The sequence below is a fragment of the Strongylocentrotus purpuratus genome, unplaced genomic scaffold, assembly GCF_000002235.5.
Source record: "Strongylocentrotus purpuratus isolate Spur 01 unplaced genomic scaffold, Spur_5.0 spur5_scaffold_15, whole genome shotgun sequence".
Lineage (NCBI taxonomy): Eukaryota > Metazoa > Echinodermata > Echinoidea > Camarodonta > Strongylocentrotidae > Strongylocentrotus > Strongylocentrotus purpuratus.
In genome coordinates this window covers 26,598,480-26,626,416 of record NW_022145600.1, presented here as the reverse complement: position 1 = coordinate 26,626,416, position 27,937 = coordinate 26,598,480, and the positions used below count along the sequence as shown (strand labels likewise).

At 36.3% G+C, this 27,937-nt stretch overlaps 1 protein-coding gene and 1 long non-coding RNA gene across 2 annotated transcripts; one reads left to right on the top strand and one right to left on the bottom strand.

Moving 5' to 3' along the window:
- On the bottom strand, nt 1–27,937 carry LOC105439829. Its single transcript, XM_030985916.1, has 7 exons — nt 27,780–27,937; nt 26,302–26,591; nt 23,225–24,972; nt 20,301–20,462; nt 11,372–11,536; nt 5,021–5,109; nt 1–4,523 (listed from the first exon to the last, which is right to left on the bottom strand). The coding sequence occupies exons 1-7, from the start codon at nt 27,890–27,892 to the stop codon at nt 2,765–2,767; spliced, it is 4,326 nt and encodes a 1,441-aa protein (XP_030841776.1). The 5' UTR covers nt 27,893–27,937; the 3' UTR covers nt 1–2,764.
- Nucleotides 9,147–10,672, top strand: LOC115924117. The gene is made up of 2 exons (XR_004064198.1): nt 9,147–9,935; nt 10,255–10,672. It is a non-coding gene; the product is annotated as an uncharacterized LOC115924117 (long non-coding RNA).

Sequence of the window (27,937 nt, the reverse complement as noted above, 5' to 3'; positions counted from 1 at the left end):
TTTCATTTGATTTTCAAATTTATTCAAACTTCGCACTCAAATTTGAATCTTATCAAGCTTAAATTTATCAATACAGTATATATAGATTAAATTAAATATATAAAATATATCCCGAACCAGATGTAATGAACATTTCAATAAGATGAATATATGCTTGTATGCATGCATACAGTCGTATTTTACATAAGAAGGAAAGCTTCCCCCACTTTAGAATTAGCATAGGCACTTGCATATATGAATTGAAAAATTCAGAATTTCCTGAGTGATGTTACATTTTACAGAGGCCATAGGCTGAAGATGAAATATAACGGCACGAGGGGAATTCTGAATTTGGAGGTGAATAAACGTTACACTGAACAATGAAATGCATGCAATATGCACTCAACTAGAAGAGATGTGCGTAGTCTAATTTGGCTTTGCACGCGTTATAACATGCAAAATAAGGTTGTTATATTGCACGGTCGTGAGAGTATAGCCCAATGTCGAGTGTCGCGTGACACCATTTCAGCTATAGGATACAAAATACACACATCATCAAACTACACCTAGCTAGCACATTCTTTTGTCTCTTTTGTACTTAAAAATGTTGAAATATCTAAGGCACTAAAACTTTATATTTAGCAATCCAAGATCATCTAATACACATAGAAAGCCCGTCTCCTTTGTACATCAAAATGTTGAAATATCTAAGGCACTAAAAAGTAGTTCATGATCATCCAATATACATAGAAAGACCCATTTAGAACATCCTTTTGCATTACATAATTCAGAATATACTCACAGATCTGAGCGATTTGCATTGTCTATTATGAAAATCAGAGTGGATTATGAAAATGACATCACTCAATCAGAAGAGGATGGTGATCAAAAGGCAAGGTAATGGAATGCTCATAAAAGTAGTGTTTATGTTTGTATCTTATAAGCCAATCAGGAATGCAAACTTACTAAAATATAAAACGTATTTACAAGGCAAGTATGGCAAAGATATACAAGTTCAAAATATACATGTATCATAGCATTGCATAATCATAAACTGGAATATGTACCATCAAAATTATTGAAATCCAGTACTAAATACAACTAGAATACACATGTATGGTACAAAATATATAGCAGCATATTTACATGTACACTGGAATGATGTAAAGAAATTCCAGAAAACTATTTCCTCAAATGGATTTAATATAGTACTGGTGGATGTAGTTAAACATGTACAAACAATAATTCATTTCAAATTAAATATCACACTGATAACTCAGGCATGTTACATTGACAAAAGAGACATGTATCTTAAACTTGTAGCAGCATCTACACTGGAATGATGTAAAGAAAATCCAGGAAAATATTTCCTCAGATGGATTTTAAAATCTAGAACTGGATGTAGTTCTAAATTTACAAACAATAATCGACGTCAGACAAAATGTTGCACTGATAACTCAGGCCTATATTCATACACCCTTACCAGACAAAGCTAGTTCTTGACTATCATGTTGAGTTCTATCAAGTTTATAGACAAGATGTCTGGAGCAATGTGGGTATTAACATCTGGGTCATTTCTGGTAACAAATTCACAAATTGATTTAGATTCTACTTAATTATATTTTTTATTGAACATGTGCAATGACATTGACAAATACAGTGACATTTCCATAAGATAATTTGAACAATTACATACTTTAACTCATAACTCACTTTGTGAAAGTTGAGTGGTATTTCATACATTGCATGCAAATCACCTTCTATTGTATATTGTTCATATGCTTTATGTAATGGCAACAACTGAATTTCAAAATGGACCAATAAAATTAATCTGAATGAATGAACAAAGTGGTAAAAGTCTACAATACACAATCCAGGTCTCCCCAATCCTCCCCCTCCCCTCCCTCTCTCACATGGTGCAACTGCAAGTCTACTGAATAATACACATATACTTGGTACATGGACTACATAACTGTCTAATGCACTAACATCCTTGACAAGGCATTATTCAACATTTGCCACTCTCCACCCAGGTGTACATTGGCACCCGATATGCCAAAGTGGGACATATTTGACGGCCACCTAGGACCAGGGTTATAATGTATGAGCGCAAGGAGTATCATGGCCTGACAGCGTCACTATATCAAAAGTGACTGTTATTATCATTATATCAACTAGTTGCCGGCGGTGTCACTTTCTATTGACAGGCATAATGCTTTGCTGGGTAAAAAACGACCCCCTATGTAGAGTATTTTCAAAAAACATTTCCACACAACCCCTTTCTGCATTAACAGGTACACAATGGGCTCTTGATGCAACTCTGTTTTGGGCTTATTACACAGTCACAAAACATTGTTACAATATTATGATCCCTTTCTCTTGAAATGGTTATTCTAACACCAGGGCCTCATTTCACAACACTTGTCGTCAGTAACAAATGACAGTTTTACTAATAAGCTAGTGAAATCCTTGCTTCTGTTTGGTTAATTATCAGCAGATTTGTAACTGATTTTAGTCATTTGTCACTGAAAAAAGGCTTTGTGAAACGGGTCCCAGGACTTAAAGCTAACAGGCTATCCGAGACACATGGACGCCCAAAATCTAGGTCCAGACCCCCAGAATGTGCAAGTTTTTACATAGGGCTAATGCATACAGACTGTAACAAGTTTAATTTAAACCTATTTTCCAAATAAAAGTTAGTGTGGATCCCTGTATCATACATACACACATTCAAGATGAAGTGTTACCAGTGGGACACTGTCTTACTCTACTGATACCAAAGCAACTAGACTTTATACTTTGATTGCTTCTCTGGTATTTCAGGATCATCCTGTGGAACTCTTGACCGAGTACAAGTAGCTTGCCTCTTGTAAGGCCTGCTCAAGCTACTGCTACCCTCTCTGTGTCTCTGAGAGAATTGAAATACAGTATCTGGTGAATTGCCAACATGCTGTTGAGGGTGGTCTGATGGTGGTAATGTCCTTCTTGGATAGTGTATATCACCCATGGGTTGCTGTTGAGGGTGGTCTGATAGTGGTAATGACCTTCTTGGATAGTGTACATCACCCATGGGTTGCTGTTGAGGGTGGTCTGATGATGGAAATGTACTTCTTGGATAGTTTACATCACCCATGGGTCGCTGTTGAGGGTGGTCTGATGATGGTAATGTCCTTCTTGGAGAGTGTACATCACCCGTGGGTTGCTGTTGAAGGTGGTATGATGGTGGTAATGTCCTTCTTGGATAGTGTACATCATCCATGTGATGCTGTTGAGGGTGGTCTGATGGTGGTAATGTCCTTCTTGGATAGTGTACATCATCCATGTGATGCTGTTGAGGGTGGTCTGATGGTGGTAATGTCCTTCTTGGATAGTGTACATCAGTAACATTACCCGTGGGTTGCTGTTGAGAGTGGTCTGGCTGTGGTAATGTCCTTCTTGGATAGTGTACATCACCCATGTGTTGCTCTTTAGGGTGGTCTGATGGTGGTAATGTGTTTCTTAGATAGTGTACATCACCCATGTGATGCTGTTGAGGGTGGTCTGATGATGTTAATGTCCTTCTCTGATAGTGTACATCACGAATTGGTTGTTGTTGAGGGTGGTCTGATGGTGGTAATGTCCTTCTCTGATAGTGTACATCACGAATTGGTTGTTGTTGAGGGTGGTCTGATGGTGGTAATGTCCTTCTCTGATAGTGTACATCACGAATTGGTTGTTGTTGAGGGTGGTCCGATGGTGGTAATGTCCTTCTTGGATAGTGTACAACACCCATGGGTTGCTGTTGAGGGTGGTCTGATGGTGGTAATGTCCTTCTTGGATAGTGTACAACACCCATGGGTTGCTGTTGACAGTGGTTTGATGGTGGTAATGTACTTGGATAGTGTACATCACCAATTGGTTGCTGTTGACAGTGGTCTGATGGTGGTAATGTCCTTCTTGAAGGGTGTACATCACCCATGGGTTGCTGTTGAGGGTGTTCTGGTGGTGGTAATGTCCTTCTTGGATAGTTTACATCGGCCATGGGCTGCTGTTTAGGGTGGTCTCTACCAGTACTGCTTGTACTTTGGATTGGGGACAAAAAGTTAGTGGAATGTGAAACCTGACTGGAAGACCCTGGTCTACTTGTTCTTTCCCATACATTTGGTGGATAACGGGAAGCTGAATGGAATCCTGTAGTGGAGGAAATCTGACTAGGCTGAGGTTGGCTAGATCCTGACCGCTCTTCAATCATTGGTTGAAATGGTGTATCTGACATGTGCCATCTCGGCATGGCAGGTTGATGATATCCAGAGACTGGAGGGTTAGACAACAAAGCAGTGCTGGATGTAGAGGCATGGTAGGATTGAGTGTCGCGATCCTGACTTGACCAAGGCATGATGGTATGTGTCGCACCTGTGCTCTCAGGAACCGGTTGTGGATACTGTGTTGGTGAAAGGTACCCTGCAGACATGGCAGGTTGATGATGTCTCGAGACTGGAGGGTTAGGAGATGGAGCAGAACTTGACATAGTGGCATGGTAGGTAGAAACGTACCTGAAATAAAGACTGTAAGGAATGATAGGAAACTGAGTAATGTTTAAGTTGTCCAAGTCGGCTGAGCTATAAGAAAATAGACTTTTTTCTTACTATCTGTTTGCCAGATGAGAAATAAGAAATGAACAACTATTGGTCTTTATGAAACCACTCAAGAAACATTTTGATCAGTAATGAAGAAGAAGAAAAGAGAAATAGCAGAGACTGTAGTCCCTCCCCCCCCCCCCCCAACACACAAATTTAACAATTTTAAGTTGAGTGATTCCACTTTACAGTAGGGAATTTGTTCAATAAAGCTGTTACTAAATATTTAGATATCTCAGACAAGAAATCATCAATTTTTTAAGGTAAACAGTATCACAATATTGCAGGGGTATCAGCATTGTAGCTTTCCTTAATATTCCATTAGAGGCTCTTTCTTTCTATATCACACTTTTCATGCAAAGTCTAAATGCTGTTATCTGAGTTTTTATATTTTTTTAAATCACATACCGGTATACTTTACTGACCTTGAGAGGGTGTGAAGAAATGAGTTCAAGTCATCTTGAGTAACATCATTCAACCTGAAGTTTCCCTTCCTGATCTGAGGAAAACAACCCTGTAACATATAATAGCAACATTGCTTGTAAACTTTGTATCAGTTTCTAGTAAGTGGATCTATTTCATTCTTGCATATAATCTATTTTCTTGGGAATATACACTCAAGAGCTACAGTTACATCCCTTACAAAAAATAAAAAAATAAAAATGAAAAAAAGGTAGAGTAAGAAAAATGTTGCGCAGTAGATAAATCACAAATCATCATCTTACATGAGACCTTTAGGGATGAATGAATGTGGCGGGGAGGGGGGTATCCCCAAAATGCCTGTTTTTACACAGGAAAAGTGTCCCTTTTTCTTTGTAAGAAGTGCCACTTCCCCTTTTAATAAGTGCCCTATTCACCTCTGATAAGTGCCCCTTTTATTTTGACACCTGCCCCTTTTCTTTCGACAAGTTTCCTTTTTTCTTTGCAATAAGTGTCCATTTAACATTCTCATAAGAGCCCATTTCACCTCTGATAATTGCCCTTATTGAAATCTGATAGATGCCCCTTTTCTTTCAACAAATGCCCCTTTTCCTATATAAATAAGTGCCCATTTTATATTCTCATAAGTGCCAATTCTCATGTGCGAGAAGTGCCACATTTTCATCTCTGATAATTACCCTTTTACTTTGACACGTGCTCCTTTTCTTTTCTAATAAATGTCTTTATCCCTTTTGATAAGTGTCCCCTTTGCCTTTCACCATAAAATGTACCCGTAATTTAAAGCAACTAAGGGCACCGTATGTTTCTTATCAAAGGTCTTTTCAGTCTTGCATGATGAGATTGTTCTTATAACCCCATCAGGATTGTTTTTTCCTCTTTACAAGATGTAATTTTTCGCACTGCGACCTCACAAATGTCAAAATTTCAAATGAATATTCAGACCATCACACCCAACTGCAAAGTATGATTATTAGCAGTATCTTGTACTATGGAAGGAGAGAAGCATATATTGAAATCATCCCTGATAATTTCATCACAATATAGGAGTATATACCAATGTCTGAAAATAGAATAGTTTTGCTTTGAGATTTCCCCAGAGAGTGCCTTTTTTTGTTCCCCCCTCCCACTTTGGAAGATGCTCCGCCACCCCTGTTGTGGCGGCTCATGCTATATCGCATATCTGCCATATATGACATGCGATTGGGCTTATTTTAGTGAATTTGGCACGCCAAATTACTTGCTGGAAATATTTTGCATGTTGTTAAACTTGCAAACAGTGATTTGTGGAATTCACAATAGTGAATCCTCGCGAAAATAACTACTTCTAAACAGTAATGCAAGGACAATGAGCCTCGGGACAATTACCCCCTAGACAATAACTCCCCCAACACAACTACTCCCATGACAATTACATGTTGCCCCAGGTCAATTAAGGGATGGTGACTAGGGATGACGGGGCTTTCCTCAAGGGAACAGGGGGTGGTGGTATGTGGAGGGGTTCCCACGGAAGAACTTTTTCAATTCAATAAACTTAAATCATACTTTAGCACAATGTAGAAATATCAATTGAAAGTTGCTTTTTTTAACAATTATCTAAAACAGGTGCGGAGGAGAAGGGGGAAATAACAGAAAAGGGCAACTTACAGAAGTCGAAAATGAGGTGGAAAAATGCTTTCTAAGACATTAGTATATCCCTACTATATTGTTCTTGAATAGCAGCCCACAACAGCCCATTATGTATACCTGCATGTATGATGTCTTTGCTTTCAATGTAGAGTAGAACTCAAGACACACATGTCTGATTTTGATCGTAATACATCCATCGGTTCTAATGATAACGCGATCAAAAGCTATTTTTGCATACATAATGAGCCCCATGACCTTTGACGGTGACCTTGACCTCATGACCCCAAAATCTAATCAGTTCATTGCCTCAGCAAGATACATACATGTCTCGACTTTCATGGTAATCTGTCCATCTGTTCTTATGATAATGTGATCACAAGCTATTTTTGCATACATATTGAGCCGTGACCTTTGACCTTTAACCTTGTGACCCCAAACTATAATCAATTAATTGGCTCTGCAAGATACATACATGACCTAAGTAGGGCAGGAATCCATCAATCAGTTCTTGAGATAACGCGATCACAAGCTTTTTTTGCATATATAATGAGTCCTGTGACCTTTGACCTTTGATCTCGTAACCCCAATATCTAATCAATTCATTGGCTCCGCAAGTTATATACATGACCAAAGTTTGGTAGGAATCCATCAGACGGTTCTTGAGATAACGCGATAACGAGAGTGGGACGTACAGACGGACGGACGGACAACCCGAAAACATGCCTCCGGCTACTTCGTAACGGAGGCATTACAATAAAAATAAAAATAAAAAAGGGTGACTTGCAGAGAAGAAAAGAAAAGGGGGAGAAGGAGCGTTAGTAATAATACAATAAATCGAATACATCTGCTGAATGAATGCAGGTTCTTTCATAGATGGGTAAACAATGCTTTCACACATTTAAATTTCAACTGAATCAGTACATGTGTAGTTTGCTTTAATTCACTGTTCCAATATACCAAGTGAATGGCCTTTTAAAAAGGGTGTTTGGAGAAAAAAACATATATACATGTGCACTTTACAACTATTACTGCTGTTTCTTTCTTGCAATGACCCTCCATGACATGTACATTAGGACACACATACCTGTATGGATGATGCCTTTGCTTTCAATGCAGAGTATAACTCCTCATGGAGAACCCATCCAAGTGTCAGGTTAGTCAGGTTGGGCATAGAACACAGTACTTCTGCTAGTTGTGATGAGGCTGGTGTGGGACAATCGAGATGATCAAGCTTGACAGTCTGGACCTGCATTGTTTGTCAATATATTTAAGCATCACGTCTATACATGCATATCTGTCTGTATAATTCTTACATTTTATACTGTGAGGATCTTATTCAAATTAGGTAGTTCTTTGTGAGCCCATGTAAGTTATGCGAGGATCATATGCAAATTAGATGTTCTTTTACGGTGAGCCCACTTATGAACAGGTGCTTAATGTAGATTTCCACTTCACTAGATGAATAGCTAAGTGTATTCAAGTGTACACAATATCTAGGTTCTGTCAGGTGTATAGATTGCAGACTAAACGCTAAAGTTTCTATGGAGAGGATGATTTAGAAAGAGTGATTTAAAAAAAAAAATTCTTTATGTATTCTTTATAGAGTGCCAAAGCTGTGACATCATACAAATCTATTTTTAGAATTTCTCAATATTTACTTCATTTTGAGAAAGAGCATCAAGAAAAATGTCCAAATGTCGAAATCCAATTGAATATGTTAAGTATTGGATGAGATATGACCATCTAAATAGATTTCCTATAGGAATCAGTGTTATTGCTCTGGCTCGTAATGTTATGAGCCGGAGCAAACTACCAGTTACACTGAGTGGCATAGGAAATCTATTTATTCAGATGGTCATATCTCAGCCAATACTTAACCTATTCAAGTGATTTTCAACAGTTGTACATTATTTTTTGTCCTCTTTTGGAAAACGAAGTTAAAATTGAGAAATTCTCAAAACAGTTTTTTGATGACATCACACTTCACCGCTCTATGAGGCTTCCAATCTGTTTTCATTGATAAGTCCTTATCCTACTAACACTGACACTTATAAAACCAGAAATATGCATTTGCTATTAATGTATTAAAGGTATTCATAACTCTGGATTTCATGTGTACAATACCCTTAAGTCAGAAGGTTTTATGCTATGGTTCAGTGAGGTAAATTCTAGCATTTATTAAAATTGGTTCTTTAAAAAAAAATGACTTATTTTGTTACTATCAATTAAACTTGTGAAAGGTTAGATATTGATTATTGATCAAAACAATGTCAATCTTTCAAACATTTGAATTTCAACTGAATCAGTACATGTGTAGTTTGCTTTATTCCATGTTTTATAACTGTTCCAAAGGGTGATTGGAGAAGAAAAAAATATATAAACTGGTTTATACATGTGAACCATATAACTATTACTGCTGTTTCTGTCATTCAATGACCCTCCATGACATTCTCATTAGGACACACATACCTGTATGGATGATGCCTTTGCTTTCAATGCAGAGTAGAACTCCTCATGGAGACACCCTCCAAGTGTCAGGTCAGTCAGGATGGGCATAGAACACACTGCTTCTGCTAGGAGATGTATTGAGGCTGATGTGGGACAATGGAGATCATCAAGCTTGACAGTCTGGACCTGCATTGTTTGTCAATATATTTAAGCATCACGTCTATACATGCATATGTTATATTTACTAATTTCTGTCTGTATTCTTACATTTTATACTGTGAGGATCTTAGTCAAATTAGGTAGTTCTTTGTGAGCCCATGTAAGTTATACAAGGATCATATGCAAATTAGATGTTCTTTTGTGAGCCCATGTAAGTTATACAAGGATCATATGCAAATTAGATGTTCTTTGTGAGCCCATGTAAGTTATGCAAGGATCGTATGCAAATTAGATGTTCTTTGTGAGCCCATGTAAGTTATACAAGGATCATATGGAAATTAGATGTTCTTTTGTGAGCCCACTTATGAACAGGTGCTTAATGTAGATTTCCACTTCACTAGATGAATAGCTAAGTGTATTCAAGTGTACACAATATCTAGGTTCTGTCAGGTGTATATAATTGCAGACTTTTTGTATGACACATTTTCATTTGTGTGTGCTAGTAAAAATGCACACGCAGACTGCTCACTTGGATAATTGATCTTGAAGAGAGAGGTCTGTGTTACAGTTTTGGGGGGTATTTCCAAGGAAAGGAACCGGCGTGGTGTGGTGCCATGCAACCCAGTGCATGATAAGACTGTTCTTCCCTCTTCTCAATGCCGAATTGTAAGTACATTTTTATACATCATTTTTATATGCTTAAACAGTCATTGTTATGGTCATTTAGAGAGGATAATGTGAAGTTGTTTTATTACCGAATGATATGTATTTTGTTTGGTCGAGTCCTTTAAAATATGGACATTTAAAGAGGATAGATATGAAGCTGTTTTATATCCGAATGATATGTATTTTGTGTGTGGCTGAGTCCTTTAAAATATGGACACTTTGCTAATGTTGGAAACCGATGTAATACAAGTGGTATTGTGCATTTTCGTGTTAATTTTAGGACCTATGCTATTAAGATTCCGGTCTTTTATTAATTTAGACGGCGGTCAACCTACGCGTCAACCTCGGCCATACGTATAGTCAACCTCAGACTACGTATACTTGGGCAACCTCGGCTAGGACAGAGTCGGGTGTTTCAAGGTCATTCAAGGGTTATCTTCAACCAGATCAACGGGGCGCATCTCTAGCTTTCCACTGTTCAAGGCAATCACTCGCCGTCGCTACTGGTCAACACACGTTCGTCGTTGCAGTCGTCGCATATAGTTTCATCGAAGTATCAACGTTAAATGAACTCAGAGAAGACAAACATTTATTTAAGCTTCATTGAATGCCAGTATCCTATTTACAGATAATTATTATTTTGTAAACGACAATAATATGATGTGTTCTATTTGAGCAAGGATATTTGTAATATCCTCCTTGATTTGAGTTACATTAAATGTTTCATTCAACCTATATTTTCTGGAATCATTTGGTAGTATTATTCAGGGTGGTTAAGTAGCCTATTCTAGATTAGTGAGCTAATACAAGCGAGCTATCGCACGTGACATATACAAATTCCTCAAATTACATAGTTGTATTCATAATAACATTCTCAACAAAACAATTGGATAGATTGTATTTTCTAATTCAATTCTTGTCTATTGAGAAAAAGAACACACTAAGGTTTCTATTTAAAGGATTATTTAGTAAAGGCAATTTTTTTAAAAATTCCTTATGTATTCTTTATAGGGCTTCCAACCTGTTTGCATGGATAAGTCCTACTCCTACTTACACTGAAATTCATAATACCAATACATATATATTTGCTGTTAATGTATTGAAGGTATTCATGAATCTGGATTTCATATGCACAAGATCCCTAAGTCAAAAGGTTTGTTGCTATGGTTCATTTAGGTAAATTCAAGCCTCTATAAAAAATGGCTCTTAAAAAACTATATGGCATATTTTTACTATCAATCAAACTTGGAAATGGTTAAATTTTCATTATTAGTCAAATCAATGTCAATTTTAGACACACTTGAATTTCAACTAAATCAGTACACGTGTAGTTTGCTTTATTCCATGTTTCATGACTGTTTCAAAGTCATATAAATATTACTGCTGCTTCTGTCATTCAATGACCCTCCATGACATTAACATTAGGACACACATACCTGTATGGATGATGCCTTTGCTTTCAATGTAGAGTAGAACTCCTCATGGAGAACCCCTCCAAGTGTCAGGTTAGTCAGGTTGGGCATAGAACACAGTGCTTCTGCTAGGAGATGTGATTCGGCTGGTGTGGGACAATGGAGACCATAAAACTTGAGAGTCTGCACCTGCATTGTTTGTGAATATATTTAAGCATAACGTCTATTACTGATTTTTGCCTATATTCTTACATTTCATACACATTCTATTAATTACATAATTGTATTCATAACATTCTCAACAAAAATAATTGAATATATTTTCTTTTCAAATTCAATTCTTGTCTATTGAGAAAAAGAACACACTAAAGTTTCTATTGAGAGGATTATATAGTAAAGGTAATTTTTTTAAAATTCCTTATGTAATCTTTATAGGGCTTCCAACCTGTTTGCATTAATAAGTCCTACTCCTACTTACACTGAAATTCATAATACCAATAAATATACATTTGCTATTACTGTATTAAAGGTATTCATAACTCTGGATTTCATATGCACAAGACCCAAGTCAGAAGGTTTGGTAAATTCAAGCCTCTTTTAAAAATGGCTTTTAAAAAACTATATGACATATTTTTTTACTATCAATCAAACTTGGAAAAGGTTGAATTTTGATTATTAGTCATATCAATGTCAATCTTAGATACACTCAAATTTCAACTGAATCAGCTCATGTGTAGTTTGCTTTAATCTTGCCAAAGTCTTAAACTCCAGCGGAATGTCTTAAAATAGTCTACTTTCGATCTTGGATAAACTGTTTTATTTTAATCTTGTGGTCTTTATCATTGAAATACTAGTTTAAGGCTGTTCGTATACTGCATGGGCCTATGATGAAGGTCATGGGTCTTATTTTAGTCTAGAAGTTTTATTATGGTAATAATACAAAGCAAGATGACTAAAAAAGGTCTTAATTTTAGCTCATTTTGACTCTTGGGAGAAGGCAGTGGCTCGGAAGACCCGACCACTGACTGGAATATGTATTCATATGCACCATCTTGTGATTTCCCCCTATCTCTCTCTCAATGTAATGAACATTAAACCAAAAACTCGAAATCGTTAATATTAAATGTACTAGGTACTAATAATATACATATCAATTAAAGCTTGCTTCCATAATTAAAGTTGTTTAGAAATATTTTGGTGCATACCAATGTTATGTGTCTATTACGGGTCTGGGCAAACAACTACCGGTACATGTATGTCTCAAAACCCGGGAATTCCTCCCAATGGACAGACAAGGTCACGCGCTGGCTGAGAGGTAAATATTACCAAATTATTACTGTTTTTATGATTTCTGTAAAAAATCATGCTAAATTTGCTTAAGAAATCAGTAAAAAGACAAATTTACAGTAAATTAAACTTCCAACAAAAGGAATTGACCAACGACCAACGCTAAGTCAGTTTTCTTCATGGGGAAGATAGTCTCATGTCCAGAAGTCAGTTACTATGATCTGAAAAAATTGAGTCCAACCTTTACAAACAATGTCATTCACTTGTGTTGTACAGAATTAAACAAGCGGTAAACCTTACAGTAATACAAACGCATTCAGTTTAAATTTTATAGTGTATTTTCATACACTGTTGCCATAAAGCTGGAATAAGTTTGTTACACTGACCAATGTTCAAGAAAATTGAAGAAAAAAAATCATCCTTTTGATTCAATACCCCAATTTTACTGAAGCCTAAATACAGTTTGTAAAGATTAATTGTGGTTTCATTTTCACTGTGATATGCTCGGTAGAAATTAATCATTAAAGTTTTGACAAGATATGCACTTTGTCTGTCAAGAATAAATGAAAATGTCACAGACTTCATGATAACACTCTACATTGCATTCATTGACTAAGAACTTATACTTTTTTTTATAGTTTTTGATGTTGACGCCGCTGTCGCCGTCACCGGAAAAGCGGCGCCTATGTCTCCAAATTTATCAGGTTAAGTTTTTTATGTTGACGCCGTCGCCGTCGTTGTCGCCTATGTCTCGCTTTTTGCTTCGCAGGCGAGACAAAAATTAAAGATATCATTTGTTTAGTGATTTAACCCTTATATATCAGGCTATCCAGATTCGAACCAAACTGACCAATTACAAATAGTGATGTTGATTATCTCTTCAACACCTGATTAATCTTGAGATACATAAATCATAAATTCATTTTGATATGAAACATTAGCTGAAATTCATGCAGAATTCTAAGTATAAATTAAAGGCTTAACCCTAAAAAGGCCGGGCTATTTGAGGTCTTAGTACGGCCGGGGGGGGAGGGGGGGGCCATTATGGCCCCCCATAAGATGTCAGCCGTGAAGCGGCCGATCTCCGCAAAAATGTGCACGCATGTCAAGTGGAGTGTATAGAATACTATAGTTTCAATTTTTTTGAAAAATTCACTCATTTGCATGTTTATGGTACTTTATGCAAATTACGTCATAAAAATCACATTTTTACCCATAAATCATATATTATTCATATTTAAGCATTATTTTTCACTACAGATATTCATTAGACCATTCTGAATAATAATACGAGAAACAAAATTGGAAGTGCCAGCTTATTCCTTATGTTATCTCTTGTTTTTATGATTTCTTATGTATTTCATTGTTTTTTTAACTTATGTAACTGTATTTCATTGTTTTTGTTGTTTTATTTCATATCTAACTATAATTCAACTATTTTGACCCCCAAAAGAACCACCTAAACTTTAAACAAGACCCAATAACCCATGTTTGATCTATTTTTAGGAAAAATAACTTTTCCATATGTTTTGTACACAAATTATGAAAATGAGCGATTTTCGGGCTGACATGCAAAGATAAAAGGTCACATGACCTTGTAACCCTAATTTTAGTACGACTTAAATTTTTAAAAATTAATTCACCTCTTTCTTTTATCGATGTTTTGTTTGTGTCCCTCTATATTTGTCATGGTTTTTTATTAATTTTATTATTATTACGATATCATGCCAGGTTACCAAATCCTGTCCTTTTTTATTTGGCACCATCCTGACAAACCCACTCATATGATATGAGGGTTTCTCTGAAGTTTTTGAAAGAAAACAAAAACCTATGTCCCTCGGTGTGGAACAGAGTGACTCCCTGCTATGAGATACCTTTATCTGATAATCAAGGAAAAGAACTTGGGTGCATGTGAACTGAAAGTAGACCCTTCCTGAAGAATTGCACTGTCGTGCAGGTATTTATTAAAAATGATGATACCGGTAAGCAAAAAATATGGGCTTTTGATGAAAAATGGTGCAGTTAATCAAAGATGAAACAAATAAGAAGTTATACATAATTAATGAGTCACTTATCCATGTGATGCCCTTATACTATAGACCTGTATATATTTTATATAGATTTTACTAGCTGGTAAAATCCATGTTCAGACTTTAGGAATGTGACAGGGGTCAATCCCTTGACCCCAATGGACATGACATGTTTCACACAGAGTACATGAGCAAGTAGATATGCATGCCTCTATTGCAAGGCAATAATCAAGTCAGAGTCACAATTAAGGGGGCACCTCAAAAATGCTAACAAAACACTGGTATGGAAATTTGAATTCAACTGCATGGTTTTCCATCGTTTCCAAACAAAAAATTAGTGTTAAAGGAACACTAACATGGAATTAAATTAAAAGAAATTAGTGATGGAATTTGAAATTACATATAGGTAAGTTAATCCTTATCGATGTTGTTCAAACACCTATCAGGTGTCACATTTATACTATTATAGATATTATACCAAGGTAATATTATTAACACCCTAGTGTATATATATGTTTTGCAAAAAAAAGTAGAAAATCATACATGTACATGACAAAATATTTTCTCCTAGCTGGCACCAGTGGTGTAGGCCGGGTGGCCTACCCCTTCAGTCGAAACGGTATTTAAACAATAATTACAAGAAAAGACAGAATCGTTTCTGGGAAAATGTTACATGATGACAGTGTTAACTATATTTTGCACTGTATATCCAATTACAAAAGCATGGATAACAAATGATGTACAAATCTTTTTGGTGTTAACAAAGTGTCTGGTAACAATCAATAATATATATTACATTATTTAGGTTGATCTTTTATTGTTATGATTATTCAGTTATCTGCGTAAAAAGTCAAAGAGATTATTGTGACTATAACAACCATTATATACCTCACTTAAGAAATCCAGCCATCTGATTGGTCGAATTGCATTCATAAACTTCAACTGTTCCTGTAAAATTCCCGGTAACCATGCTTAAAACATTTCAATATTTTTAATAACCATGGTTATTAAAAAAATAGGTCAGTCTCCATGGTTACCCCATAGGTTTACATGTTAAAAAATGGTTTGAGCGATGGAGGATACCATACGTGTGCGAAAAATTGGTCGGCAATTTCAATACAATTGAATCTCGATCGATCTAACCGACAATTTTATCTTGCATTGTTGACATGAAGACGAAAATTAACTCTCAAAAACAAAAAAACAACATCTGCCGATAGATCTTGATCTAAGTTCGTGCCAATATGCATTGCAAAAGTAAAAGAAGGGTCCGTTTCATGGAGCTTTTGCGAAGCATCCCTCACGCGGAGCCGTTTTCAATCCATTTTAATGTATATATTGGAGAAAACTGCCAAGCATGTTAACGGCGCGCGATAGCCGAGTGGTCTAAGCGTTGGTTTTCGATACACCTCTTGTTGTACGCAAGAGTTCGAATCCCGTCTTCGACAAAAATGTAAATTATTTTTTATTTTTTATTTTTTAGTCTATTTTTTTTCGGCATATAAAAGTATTAATGACTGCTTTAATATTCGAGAAATAGTTGTTTTCATACGCTCTCGGGAAGGTTACAATTGGGCTATTCCCCTCGGCAAGCCTCGGGGAATAGCCCAATTCTAACCTTCCCTTGAGCGTAATAAAACAACTATTTCTCTCAAAGCAGTCATTAATACTATATTATTCTTGTCACCCCAAACTCGGCACCAATGTCAATACCAATATATCATATTAAATCTGTCTTCAATTGCATACAGAGATTATGTTTCCTTTTAATCTATACATCAGATACAATTAACTTATACATGTTATTGATGAAAGATTTGTTAGATCGAGAGAGCCAAGGGCGGATTTAGCTTTTTGCTAAGGGGGTGGGGGGGGGGGGGGTGGCCCAATCACGATGCGGAGGCGATTTTTTTTTTTTTTTCTTTCTCTTTTGAACCCCTGTTAGTGATGTTTTCCTGGCATTTACTAACACGATAGAGACCATAAAAATCAGTGCATGATAATGTCTTTTTAAATCAAGTAACAGTTTAATACACAGTTATATCCAGAGTTATCATGTGTTTGCAGATACCAGATGAGTTGAATATCTTCTCACAATATTTGCACTTTTCTCTCCAGTGTGCGTTCTTTCTTTGTGGTCTTTCTCTTGGTCGGACCTCTCTTGGGGGAAAGCAATCTTTATGCCAAGGGGAGGGGGGGTTGGGGGTTGACGCAATGACGATGCAGAGCATTGTCCACGAGCCACATAGCGGCGAGGCGATTTTTGTTGTTGCTATTTTGAACCCCAGTAAGTGATATTTTTCTTGGGGTTTGACCTGATGACGATGTGGATACTGTGTGGGTCTGGACACAAGATGGCGTTTTTCTATGCACATCACATTTTCACTTGGCAGCCCAAGTAGATTAAACTGGCACATATTCCAGTTTCGTCAACTGGATTCAACTGGTACCAGTTGATTCCAGTTGAAAATCCAACTGGCTTCAACTGTTTTTTTGACCTGGGTGGGTCTGGACACATGATGGCGTTTTTCTATGCACATCACATTTTCAATTGGCAGCCCAAGGGGGGGGGGTTAAACCCCCTACCCCCCCCCCCTCCTCTCCCTCGTAGATCCGCTACTGAGAGCGGTTATTTAGTTAAAATTGGACAATAAAGTCTGTCCTCTAACATTCCTTTCCCAAAATTTTCAGTGCCCATATGCTGGTCTCATTCAGACTTATTTTTGGAGACTGAACGGGAATTTAATATTTTATTTGTACCCATATATATGTTTAGATTATAGCAGTTCTTCTCATGAACGGAGTAGAATGAAATTAAAGTTATGCTTCTGATATTAGGGAGACATTCAACGCATTTAAAAATAATCGTCACTTGTAGTACTTTAAGCTAAAGGGGAATTAGATCCATCCTGAATTAAGTTGGTTTCAATAGAAGCAGAAAATGAGAGGAACAGGTCGGTGAAAGTTTGAGCAAATTCTGGTTAAAATATAAAAGTTATGAATGTTGGAAGTAGCGATCAATCAAACATAAATTGGCAACAATGTGACAAATCTTGTGAGCCCCCCCCCCCTCCAATATGCTCTGTACATAAAATTTAATTAACTTTCATTTTCTTTGTTATTGATGATGGAATATATATTTTTCCATACATATTTAAAATATATTTGCAATAATCATATTATTGGTGCATGTATGATTGAACATTTTCTTGAGGGAAATTTAATTAAGAATCAAAATTTTATTGACTCTTTGACCCCATCTCGGGATATGAGAGTACAAACAAATATAAAAGTATAAATAGCAATGCATGACTTGTGAATACAATTCTTATACATTATACATACTGTAGATAATGACACAAAGATACAAACGATAATAGGTATATAGTGTATGAAAGTACAAACATGAATAATGAACCAACTAGTAAACACAAAGTATATATACATGTACAATGTAGATAGTGACAATAATACATGTATAAGTACAATGCAGTCTATTTACAAGCAAAAAAGTAAACAAAGTAGGCTGTTTCACTATCCTACCGCTACGAGTATGTGAAGGTTCAGCTCTCATTGTACTTCCTGAAATGCTTGAACTATCTTCTTTCTCTGTTTTTTGATAAAATTTCAACATAATAAGGCGAGTAAATCTTGCTAAATTCTTTAACTGAGAAGTGCTTCTAGTATCAACAAGTTCTGTCATGTGCATAGCACTTGGGAGCTTAGACTTACAAAACTTTTTTGAAAAATATAAACATCTCTCCCTTTGAAAATATGGACAAACAAAAATATAGTGAAATTCATCTCCTATATCAGTGGACAGGCAGAGTGTGCACTGCATATCACAATGTGGTGTGTTCGCATCAAACCGACCTTTGTTTACAGTTAATTCATGTGATCTACACCAAAACTTACAGAGAGTAAAAGAATCAGTTTTATTTAGGGTAAGGAAATAGCTTTCAAATATATGGTTGCCTTTAAATATTCTATAATTTGTGCAAATGCGATTTGACCATACTGCATCTCTCCATTCCTGACAAAAAATATCATTTAGTCTCAGTTTTAACAAAGAATTAATATTTAAGCCAAATCCACTATTTTGGCCCAGCCAATTATTGGATAGACCAACTTGATTAAATGTGTCTTCAATAAATTTTAACCATGAGGAAATAAATTCCAAATGTTCATCTTTATGTATGGCAGAAATGAATTTTAAAAGGACATATGAATATTTACTATCTTTACCTCTCAAAATTCTTGACCAATTTAAAAAAAAAACTATATCAATTAAATATATCTCAGTTTTTAGTACAGAACAAATAGAAGAGGAGCTCACAAGATACATCACAGAGTTGCAAAGGTGTTCCACTGATGACAATATCAAACATTCATAACTTTCGTATCATTAATCAAATATTACTAAATTTTTCACTAATTTATTACTCTTATTTGTCTGGTTTTATTAAAACCATATCAGGGTGAACTTCCCCTTACGTTGTGATCTTCCACGGTTTCCACTGTTATACTATTTCACATGTAAAGGCTTTTGTTAAAACTGCTGAGGCCTTAGTGAAAAGGCAATTGATATATGCTACCGTCAAAAGAACCAGCATATACGAGACATTTAAAGGACTTAAAGGTGAAATTCAAAGAAAATCACAGATATGTCAACTAATGTATCACTAGAAACTGGTAAGCTAACAGAAGGCCATCGGGCAAGTTTTAGGTTAACTACATATCGGGTGATTTATAAAAATACAAATACAACCACCTCCATAGCAGCTGGGATATACGAGAGATTCGCCGGAAAAATAACGATGTTTTAATGACATCACCGTGACTATATGGACCACTACTGCCCAAGCAGACGACATCCCATAAAGAATAAACATAATTGCAAAGCTATTATTTGTCAAATTATAATGAGTTTACTGTAAATGTATATAAATGTAATGGCATGTCAAACCATTCAAAAGGGGATATGACCCGATTCTGATAACTAAAATCTTTTGCTTGTAAATACACAGGATAGGGTTTAATTAACAATCAAAGAAACCAGACTTTCAAATTGAAAACCCCCCGGAAGGATACTAAGGAAGGCATTTGTTCCCTTTTGGAACGCCGAACATACCGCGGTGTGTGCAGCTGAATATACAATGGCATCTTATTTTGTTTACAAGCGACAGATTCCTTTTTTTTTGTATCACTGCATTTGTCATCAAAATAAAAACATGCGCAGGGTTTAGAGTGAGGCAATAGATTATACATTTAGCCTGACGGTAGTGAAGTAAGAGAAAGAAATCAAGAGAAGATGAAAACACTGGCACTGAAAATGTGTGAAATGTCATGGGACATCGTCTGCTTGTGCAAATCATGTCCATACTGTGATCTCACACTGTATTTAAGCGTTTTGTAATTTATAATAATCATTACTTTGAATGTTTCCAAGCATTGAATTTTGATAACCTTGTCGAATCAAAGTGTCAACTTTGCAATAATGAACATGAAATTAGTTATTCAATTCAATGAATATCTACTTTAAAGAAAAGTTAAATGTACATTAGAAATGGGAAGAGATGTTAATGGAATAAATAAAAGTATCACACATACATCACAGTTGTGGATGAACTGCTCACCTTTGATTCTTTTCCTTTCATTGCAAGTGTTTCAAAAAAACATTGATGGCCACAGAATTCATCTCCTAGAGAAAGTTCCTTCAAGGATGGCATGGAGCATATTATCTCTGCCAGATCAAGTGACATAGTAGGTCCACAATCTCTCTCAATCTGAAGTGTCACCTGGATTCAATGACAAAGTAATTACTGATAAGATGCAGAATATAGATGTTCACTGGGATTTTTAATAGGCATACATGTGTAACCTACATGAGCGGTTACCTTACATGTGCTGCTCGAACTATGGAGAGTAAGAGGGAAAAGGAAATAAATAAGGGTACAGGCTGAAGAACTTTTGCCATGCCATTTCATATAAAATACCTGTTTTTGCATCAGTAGAAAAATATTATCTTAGTTTAGCATGTACTAAACAGAGAATCCTTAAAAGAAATAAAAGGAGAGTTTAAGTCTAAGAACAGGTTTCAAAGGAGATTATTTAAATTCACACCATCTGGCGCCTCATACCTTAATCCTTTATAAATGTTAATATGAATACGATCACTAAATTAAAAGGGTAGATGCGGAGCAAGAATCTAGTCTCGAGAGTCACAATATCAATACTGATAACACCAATTATACACAGGGCCAACTATGTTGCTAATAATATCAAACAGATTCCTTTGTGTCCTGTTAAACATTTATAAACCAAGAATTGGGATTTCATTTAGGCAAGAGAATTTTTTTTTGAAGGGATGAAAATGTGCGAACTATTGATGAACTTACCTTTCCCCGAATTTAATCTCATCTAAACGGCACAAATGCACTGTGTATACTGTATATTATATGCACGTGCCAGCATATAGCTTCAATGTTATTGTAAATTTGCATGTTCTGAATTCTTTTTTTTAATATTCTTCTTCTGACATCAGATTCGTATTGCACGCAGCGCTTGTTATTCCTAATTAGTTCCCTTTCTCTATCCCAATTGCTTTCAGATTTTGTATGCATATATACCATCCCATTATGTGCACTGAACTGACCGTCCAGGCGCCATTATGACGCTTTCCGGTCCATTTTTATGTCTTTCTTTCAGCCTACCTGTCTCCACTATCCTAGATGCTACAGACTTCTAACAAATTACTCTAGATCGTGTAAGAATTACTCTTAATCTTCTACATACAAATGGGCATTCAAAATGCCATCTTCATACTCAAAATTTGATTCCAAAATCGGCCTTTTCAAGAATTGTTAACATTCTTTAAATATTGACAAATGAAGAAAAAAAATTACCATAACTTAGTCATATCAAGTCCTAAATGAATTTTTACAGAATCTTTATCTTTGCATTGCACATGTTTCTGCTGAATTTCAGACATCAATGGTCATGTTTGATATAAATTGCATCTTCTAAAGTTCTGAAAATGGATGTGTTTATGTAATAATGTTACTATATACATGTAGCTCCATCATGCCTGGCTTAATCAGTACCCTTTTTTAGTTAGATACTTCAAGATACCCTTTTCAAAACCATACTTTTCAGGAAAATCCCTAAATAATTTCAACATGTGCTCAATTTGTGAACATTATACCTAGGTCTATGAAACTTGGGAGACATGTGTATCAACCTACTTGACAACTACCTGCCAAGCTCAGTAAAATGTCATGACGTCAATCATCACAAGGTAATTGTAGAAAATGCTGAATTTGCTATGCATCACATTACAATATGCGTGACATGCTTGTAGTACATAAGCGTGGATGACAATAGGGTCAAAATGACCGCAATGAAGTACGTGCCCATTCAAATGATGCCATACACAGTATATGTTCACTTAGAAAATTATGAGTAAATCAAAATTTAAAGCAGGTCACAATTCGGATTACGCGGGGTTTCTGACCAACTGTTACACGTATCCGCCATGCATGACGTTAATTTTCAGAGTGATTTTTGTTCCTTTTTGATTTTTCTTTATATTGAAATTTTGCAAGTATTTTCTGAGTGGCCAAACTCAGGGCATCTCATAGCCCAATTTTGAAATTCTGCCAAGTGGGACATTTTAGATGCCATTTAATATCCTGCATTACAAATTTACAATGTATCACACTTTATGTGTCACGTATTAGTATAGTATGCAAGGCCATATAAGCCAAAGTATATGGAAAACCATACGTGTGTAATGACGTGTTGTGTACATAGGATTATCGAATTGCTGCTATTTATCTGCTCAAAGAAATAGAAACGCGGTCATCAATGCATGCATATCGTTATACGATTGCAGTCCTAGTTTTCAAATTATTACTGTTCAAACCTCTTTGATTTGATTTATTTACCAACAGCAATACGGTAATAAATTTCATGCAATGGTATACAAGAAGATAAAATAAGTTTGTAAAAGGGGCCAGAGAATAGCACATGCACTACCGGTAGTCAAGATGCACCCTTCCATAATCATACTTTTGTACTGTAAGAAAACTGCAAAAGATATTAAAGGTAAAGACCAGTTTTGGAAACGTCCCCTTCTCAAAAAATGAAATGGAAGCTCTTAATATCAATCATGTGAAAGAATATGTTTTGACTATTAAATACGTGATCAGAACAATTTTGCTGAGAAACCGCCTACTAATTGATATATTTGATAAATTATCATATCTACTTGGACCTGATAGATATAAGGCACGTGTGCGTAGTCCCAAATACATCTTTCTGTGTACAGTGCTTGTAACTTTACCAAGACTGGGCCAAATTTCTTATCATTTTGATGATTCCAGAACCTTGCAGTACACACCAATACTTATATGCTAGATGATCAACCTTTTCTGATCGATTCCACAACGTTTCTTTCACAATGCAATCGCATGACCATAACTGGTCTTTATCTTTAAAGTAAGAACTTGTACAAAAATGGATGAACTAATTTTGTTCATCAAACTGTGATTAAACTTACCACATGTGGTCCTATGAAAGCATAACCAGCTACAGTGTGGGCTGTCATGCCATCGGATATGGTCAGTGCAATTTCCTTTGATGAAACCCTGTCCTTCACCAAGGCTGCCACATCTAGGTCCTGACTCTCAAAGGCTACATCAACAATGAAAGATAACTCTCCACCTTTTACAATCCCATAGGTTGAATCAACAATGAAAGGTAACTCTCTACCTACATCTAGTCCCTGAAGCATAGAGTTCAGAACGTGGGTTGCAATACTTTTGTTTTGTGACACAGTGAAGTACAGGAGATACCTAAACTCCTCCTTCCTTGGCAGCACTACTTGTTCAATCAGCATGTTGAATTCACTACGATCTGATTCATACAGGGAAGCAAGATGGACTCCAGACATGTACTCCTGAAACAGTTTGTGAGGGAAGAAGACTGGCAATTGCACATGAGAATTCCTCTCATGTATGTCGATGCTAATGGTAATTCTCTCCTCCTGAGACAAAATCCCAACCCGACAGGCAGTGTCCTTGGATTCTGGGCATATTCCGAAATCATCTTCATCGAAAATCAAGGTATTTTCTAGCAGACCTTTGAGGGCCTGTTTAGCAATTGGTCCAAGGAGCTCATCAATTTTTTTCAAATAAGAAAGAAATAAGCGGCTGCCTACTTTCTTCTCCGTTTTCTGAGCATAATGTTCTTTTAGAAAGGCAATCATTTTTTGGAATATCTGAGAAAAAGATTTCAGTGATTTCATTTCCCTTAATTTTTGCTCATCAAGCTTTTTCCACATAAGACACAACATGGCTACATATATAGGATAGTGGGCCATGTTTTCAGATATGACATCATTCTCACTGGTGAACTGGATAAGCTGAATTGCCTTTTCTTTATCTTCTTTCTTTGGAAAGTATTTGTGAATGTAATCTGACAAATTGTCTCTGTTGAAACCCTCAACATGAATGAATGTGTAGAGCTTCATTAGATCACCATCTGATCTAATCTCTACTGCTCTCCATGGGCGAGTTGTCACCAAGACTGGGCAAGAGGCAAGTTGATCTGAACAAAGAATCTCTACAAGTCCAATATCACCAGTCTCAGATGAGCTTCCACATGCCTCTGAGGGGGTGATACTTGGCTGTGATGACTTAAGTTGCATTTGATCAGTAGGCTGTTTTTCACAAGATTTTGTCTTCATGATTTTTCCACTGACTTCATCTAGCCCATCGAATGCGATGAATACCTTGTCAGGATTCGACCGGATATACTCAGTAATCTGAGAAACCGTTGCTGGATTGTTTTTGGCCAGATAAGACTTTGCAATCTCGCCAATAGTGTGGTGCTTAAATTCACGTAGAGGAACTATCAAGACCCATACAAAGTGACTGAAATGCCTCCCTTCAACCCAGTCCCAGGCAATCTTAGCACAAAATGTTGTTTTTCCAGCCCCTGCCTCTCCCTGAACCATGATCCGCTTGGGCAACTCTCCATTGACTTTGAGATCAAGGATATCATTGTAATCTAGCACTCGCTTCTCTGTTCCATGTTCTTTTAGTAAGACGAGATTAGTATACATGTCGTTAAACTGCACAATGGAAGCAGGATTGAGAGGATCAGCTCTGATCTTACAGAGAGTTGACCTATACTTGAACTTGAAATCATTTGCACACCGCTCAACCAGTTCAGGAGAAAGTGGTTTGGTCTGAGATTCAGCTGAAGAAGGTTTGGTCTGTGATTCGAGCAGTCTTGATGGCCCTCCTAAAAATACAAAATCCATATTCATATGATTACCCATAAACATATTTTGATACATCGGAAATGATTGTAAAGACCTGAGGCTAATAGTATGACATACGACTATTTGCATGTAGTCAAAGACACAAAGTCCTACATGTTTGTCTGAATTAATATGACTTCATTCAATTTTAAGGGCATTTAGAATCTGGCTTATTTGTGTATACATGTATATGTACTTGTAGATGAATTTATTTTTCCTAGGACATTTGAGCAATGCAGAGGTTCCGTGACAATCACACATCTTATTTTGAGAAAAAAAAACGAGACAAATATAATTGCATCTCCAGTATGCCTCTGCGTAAATTCAGTTAAATGATCAGGGCTTGAATCAATCTCTAAATATCAAAATGAGAACAAAAAGCCTATATATATGTTGATTGATCTTTACAACCTATGACCGTTGATCTGACAATCCAACAACTTGTCTCCCTATGGTGACGCATACCATTTGTAGTTTTTTAAAATAATTTTCAGCTAAAATAGCTTTAAACTAGTTTTGCTGACTTTTGACCTTCTTAACCCAAAATATAAACAGTTTGTCTCAGTATGGTGATGCATACCAATGCCAAATTTGAAATTCATGGCTCAAACCGTTCTTGAGACATTTCAATAATGGAGCTAAAACCCTAAAAATTAATTAAATTTGACCCTCATGGCCCTTGGCCATTGAAAATTATCCCAACATTTAATCACTCCATCTCACTTTGGTGATGCATGATAACACCAATTTGAAGTTCATACCTCAAGTGGTTCTTGACATATCATGAGGCTATAACCTGTAATTTGAGCCACTAACACCCAAATTTAATCAAGATTATCTGTCTATGGTGATAAATACTAGATCAACAAGTTTGAAGTTCATACCTCAAGTGGTTCCTGAGATATCGCAATAGCAAAAAGTAGGACGGATGGACAGACAACCCCAAAACATATTTTATCCGGCGCCACCTTTGGTGGGTGGATGTATAATTACAGTTATCATAATGGGATGACGCAAAAGAATATATTTTGTTTGTAGAACATGTGCACATTAAGAAAGTTGGCATACATTGATTTCTGCTATCACTAAAAGAACTTGAACTATATTGGTGTCCAGAAAATATCTAGGATTAACAAAGTTAAATTAGGGAATTGTAAAACATGAATGGGGTCTGATAAAAAAAAATTATTTCTGTAAATTGTGGCAAATGTACATAGAAATAGAGCACTCACTATCTCTAGTAAAAACTTCAGTTTTATGCACAGTTTTCTATATATCTTCTGGTGTAGAAATAATTAGTATCTGTTTACCTGTGCTGTTGGGAGTTAGAGGTTCATTGAGTAATCTGTCCGATAAGCCACCCAAGTCAATCTCTCGAAGTGCATCTGCCAAAAGCTGTCGTCTGTTTGAATGTGGAGGTTGCTGCTTGACCTTCCATTTCATGAATACTCGCAAAAATGCATTGGAATAGTTATTCGACATCTGAATCAGGATTGCCTGTATCTGAGCTGAGGGGATCCCTAGAGATATCCCTACAGCATCGTAGTAAGATGGAGGGATAGCATGGGCCAGCTTCAGGAACTCCATATCACTGACAGTACTGTAAAATGAATAATAAATCAATTGGGAATGATAGGATATTAGCTAGAGAGCATCCTATTGGCTGATAAGCTATCATGTGACACTTAACAATTTTTATTATGTGCTCGAGCGTGCAATAAAACAGCCGAAGGATATCAGAATACATTGACGGTGATATTAACATTTGAAACAGTTTGGCAACCTTGATTTCACTGAGTCACAACATGGCGTATATTCTTTTGTTTTGTGCTTGCCGAACAAAGCAGTAGTCGTCATATTGTGTCCCAACTCGAATCGGGTTGGCCAAACTCTGTGTATAGATGGCTCTGGCAGTGTAATACAATAATGATGGTGATATAAGAAGAAAAGGATTACTAAGTACTTTTAAGAATAATAATAATAAGGCCAAATAACAAAAATAACCTGTTTCTTTTCCGACTTTTCCGGCAGTATACTATTTACTATTTTGCGATTTTTTGCTTTTTTCCCAAGATGGCTGTCATGCTAATTATAGCTGGCTAAGCCTATTTATTGACAGATATTGTGCTTTGTGAGTATAATAATGATGCAATGTATGAAAAAACAAATGATTTGTATCACTTTAGAAGCTTTTAAAACAAAATGTATATATCCCAGGCTTCTCTTTTGTGAGTGGCTTTATTTGTGTGGCTTTTTGGGGGGTTTTGGGGGCCGTTTTTCTTCTGAATAGTAAATAGTAAAAAATAAAGGAGGCGGCGGGGAGGAGACGAGAAACACTTCATTTTGGTTACTTGGCCTAATAATAATAATAATGTTTAAATTATTATTATTACTAAATTAGATGATGATAATCATGATATCATCATCATCATCATCATAATTATTTTCTGTATCAAACATAGTCAATGTAATTGGCTTACATGTACTCTGAATCATCAGGTCATCGCGACAGGTTTGGTTAAGGAGCCGACCTTTTGTGAAAACATGCCTCTTTTTATTTACAAAATGTCAGAGACTAATGTGAAATAAACCCCTCTCATGTATAAATAGTCTGGTTTAATTTGCCAGACACTTTGTGAAAACCCTACAGCAATGTACGAAAGATTTCATCCTGAACGTGCACCTACAGTCCTACATATGATCTTTTGTTTCACGAAAGGTTGTGTAACGTAATCACCCGACCAGATGCGACGACCCGATGAATCGAAGTAAGCCAGTACATGCATACCTTTCTGCAGTGTCAGGACCTGGATTGGTCTCTACATCACCAGATCTCATCAAGAGGATCAGGAGCAGATAGAGAAGGCAGAATCCATCCATGGTGTAAGATATCCTTCTCATTCAACAGAAGTTTAGTTCTCTGGAAAATGGTGCTGACATAGGCTA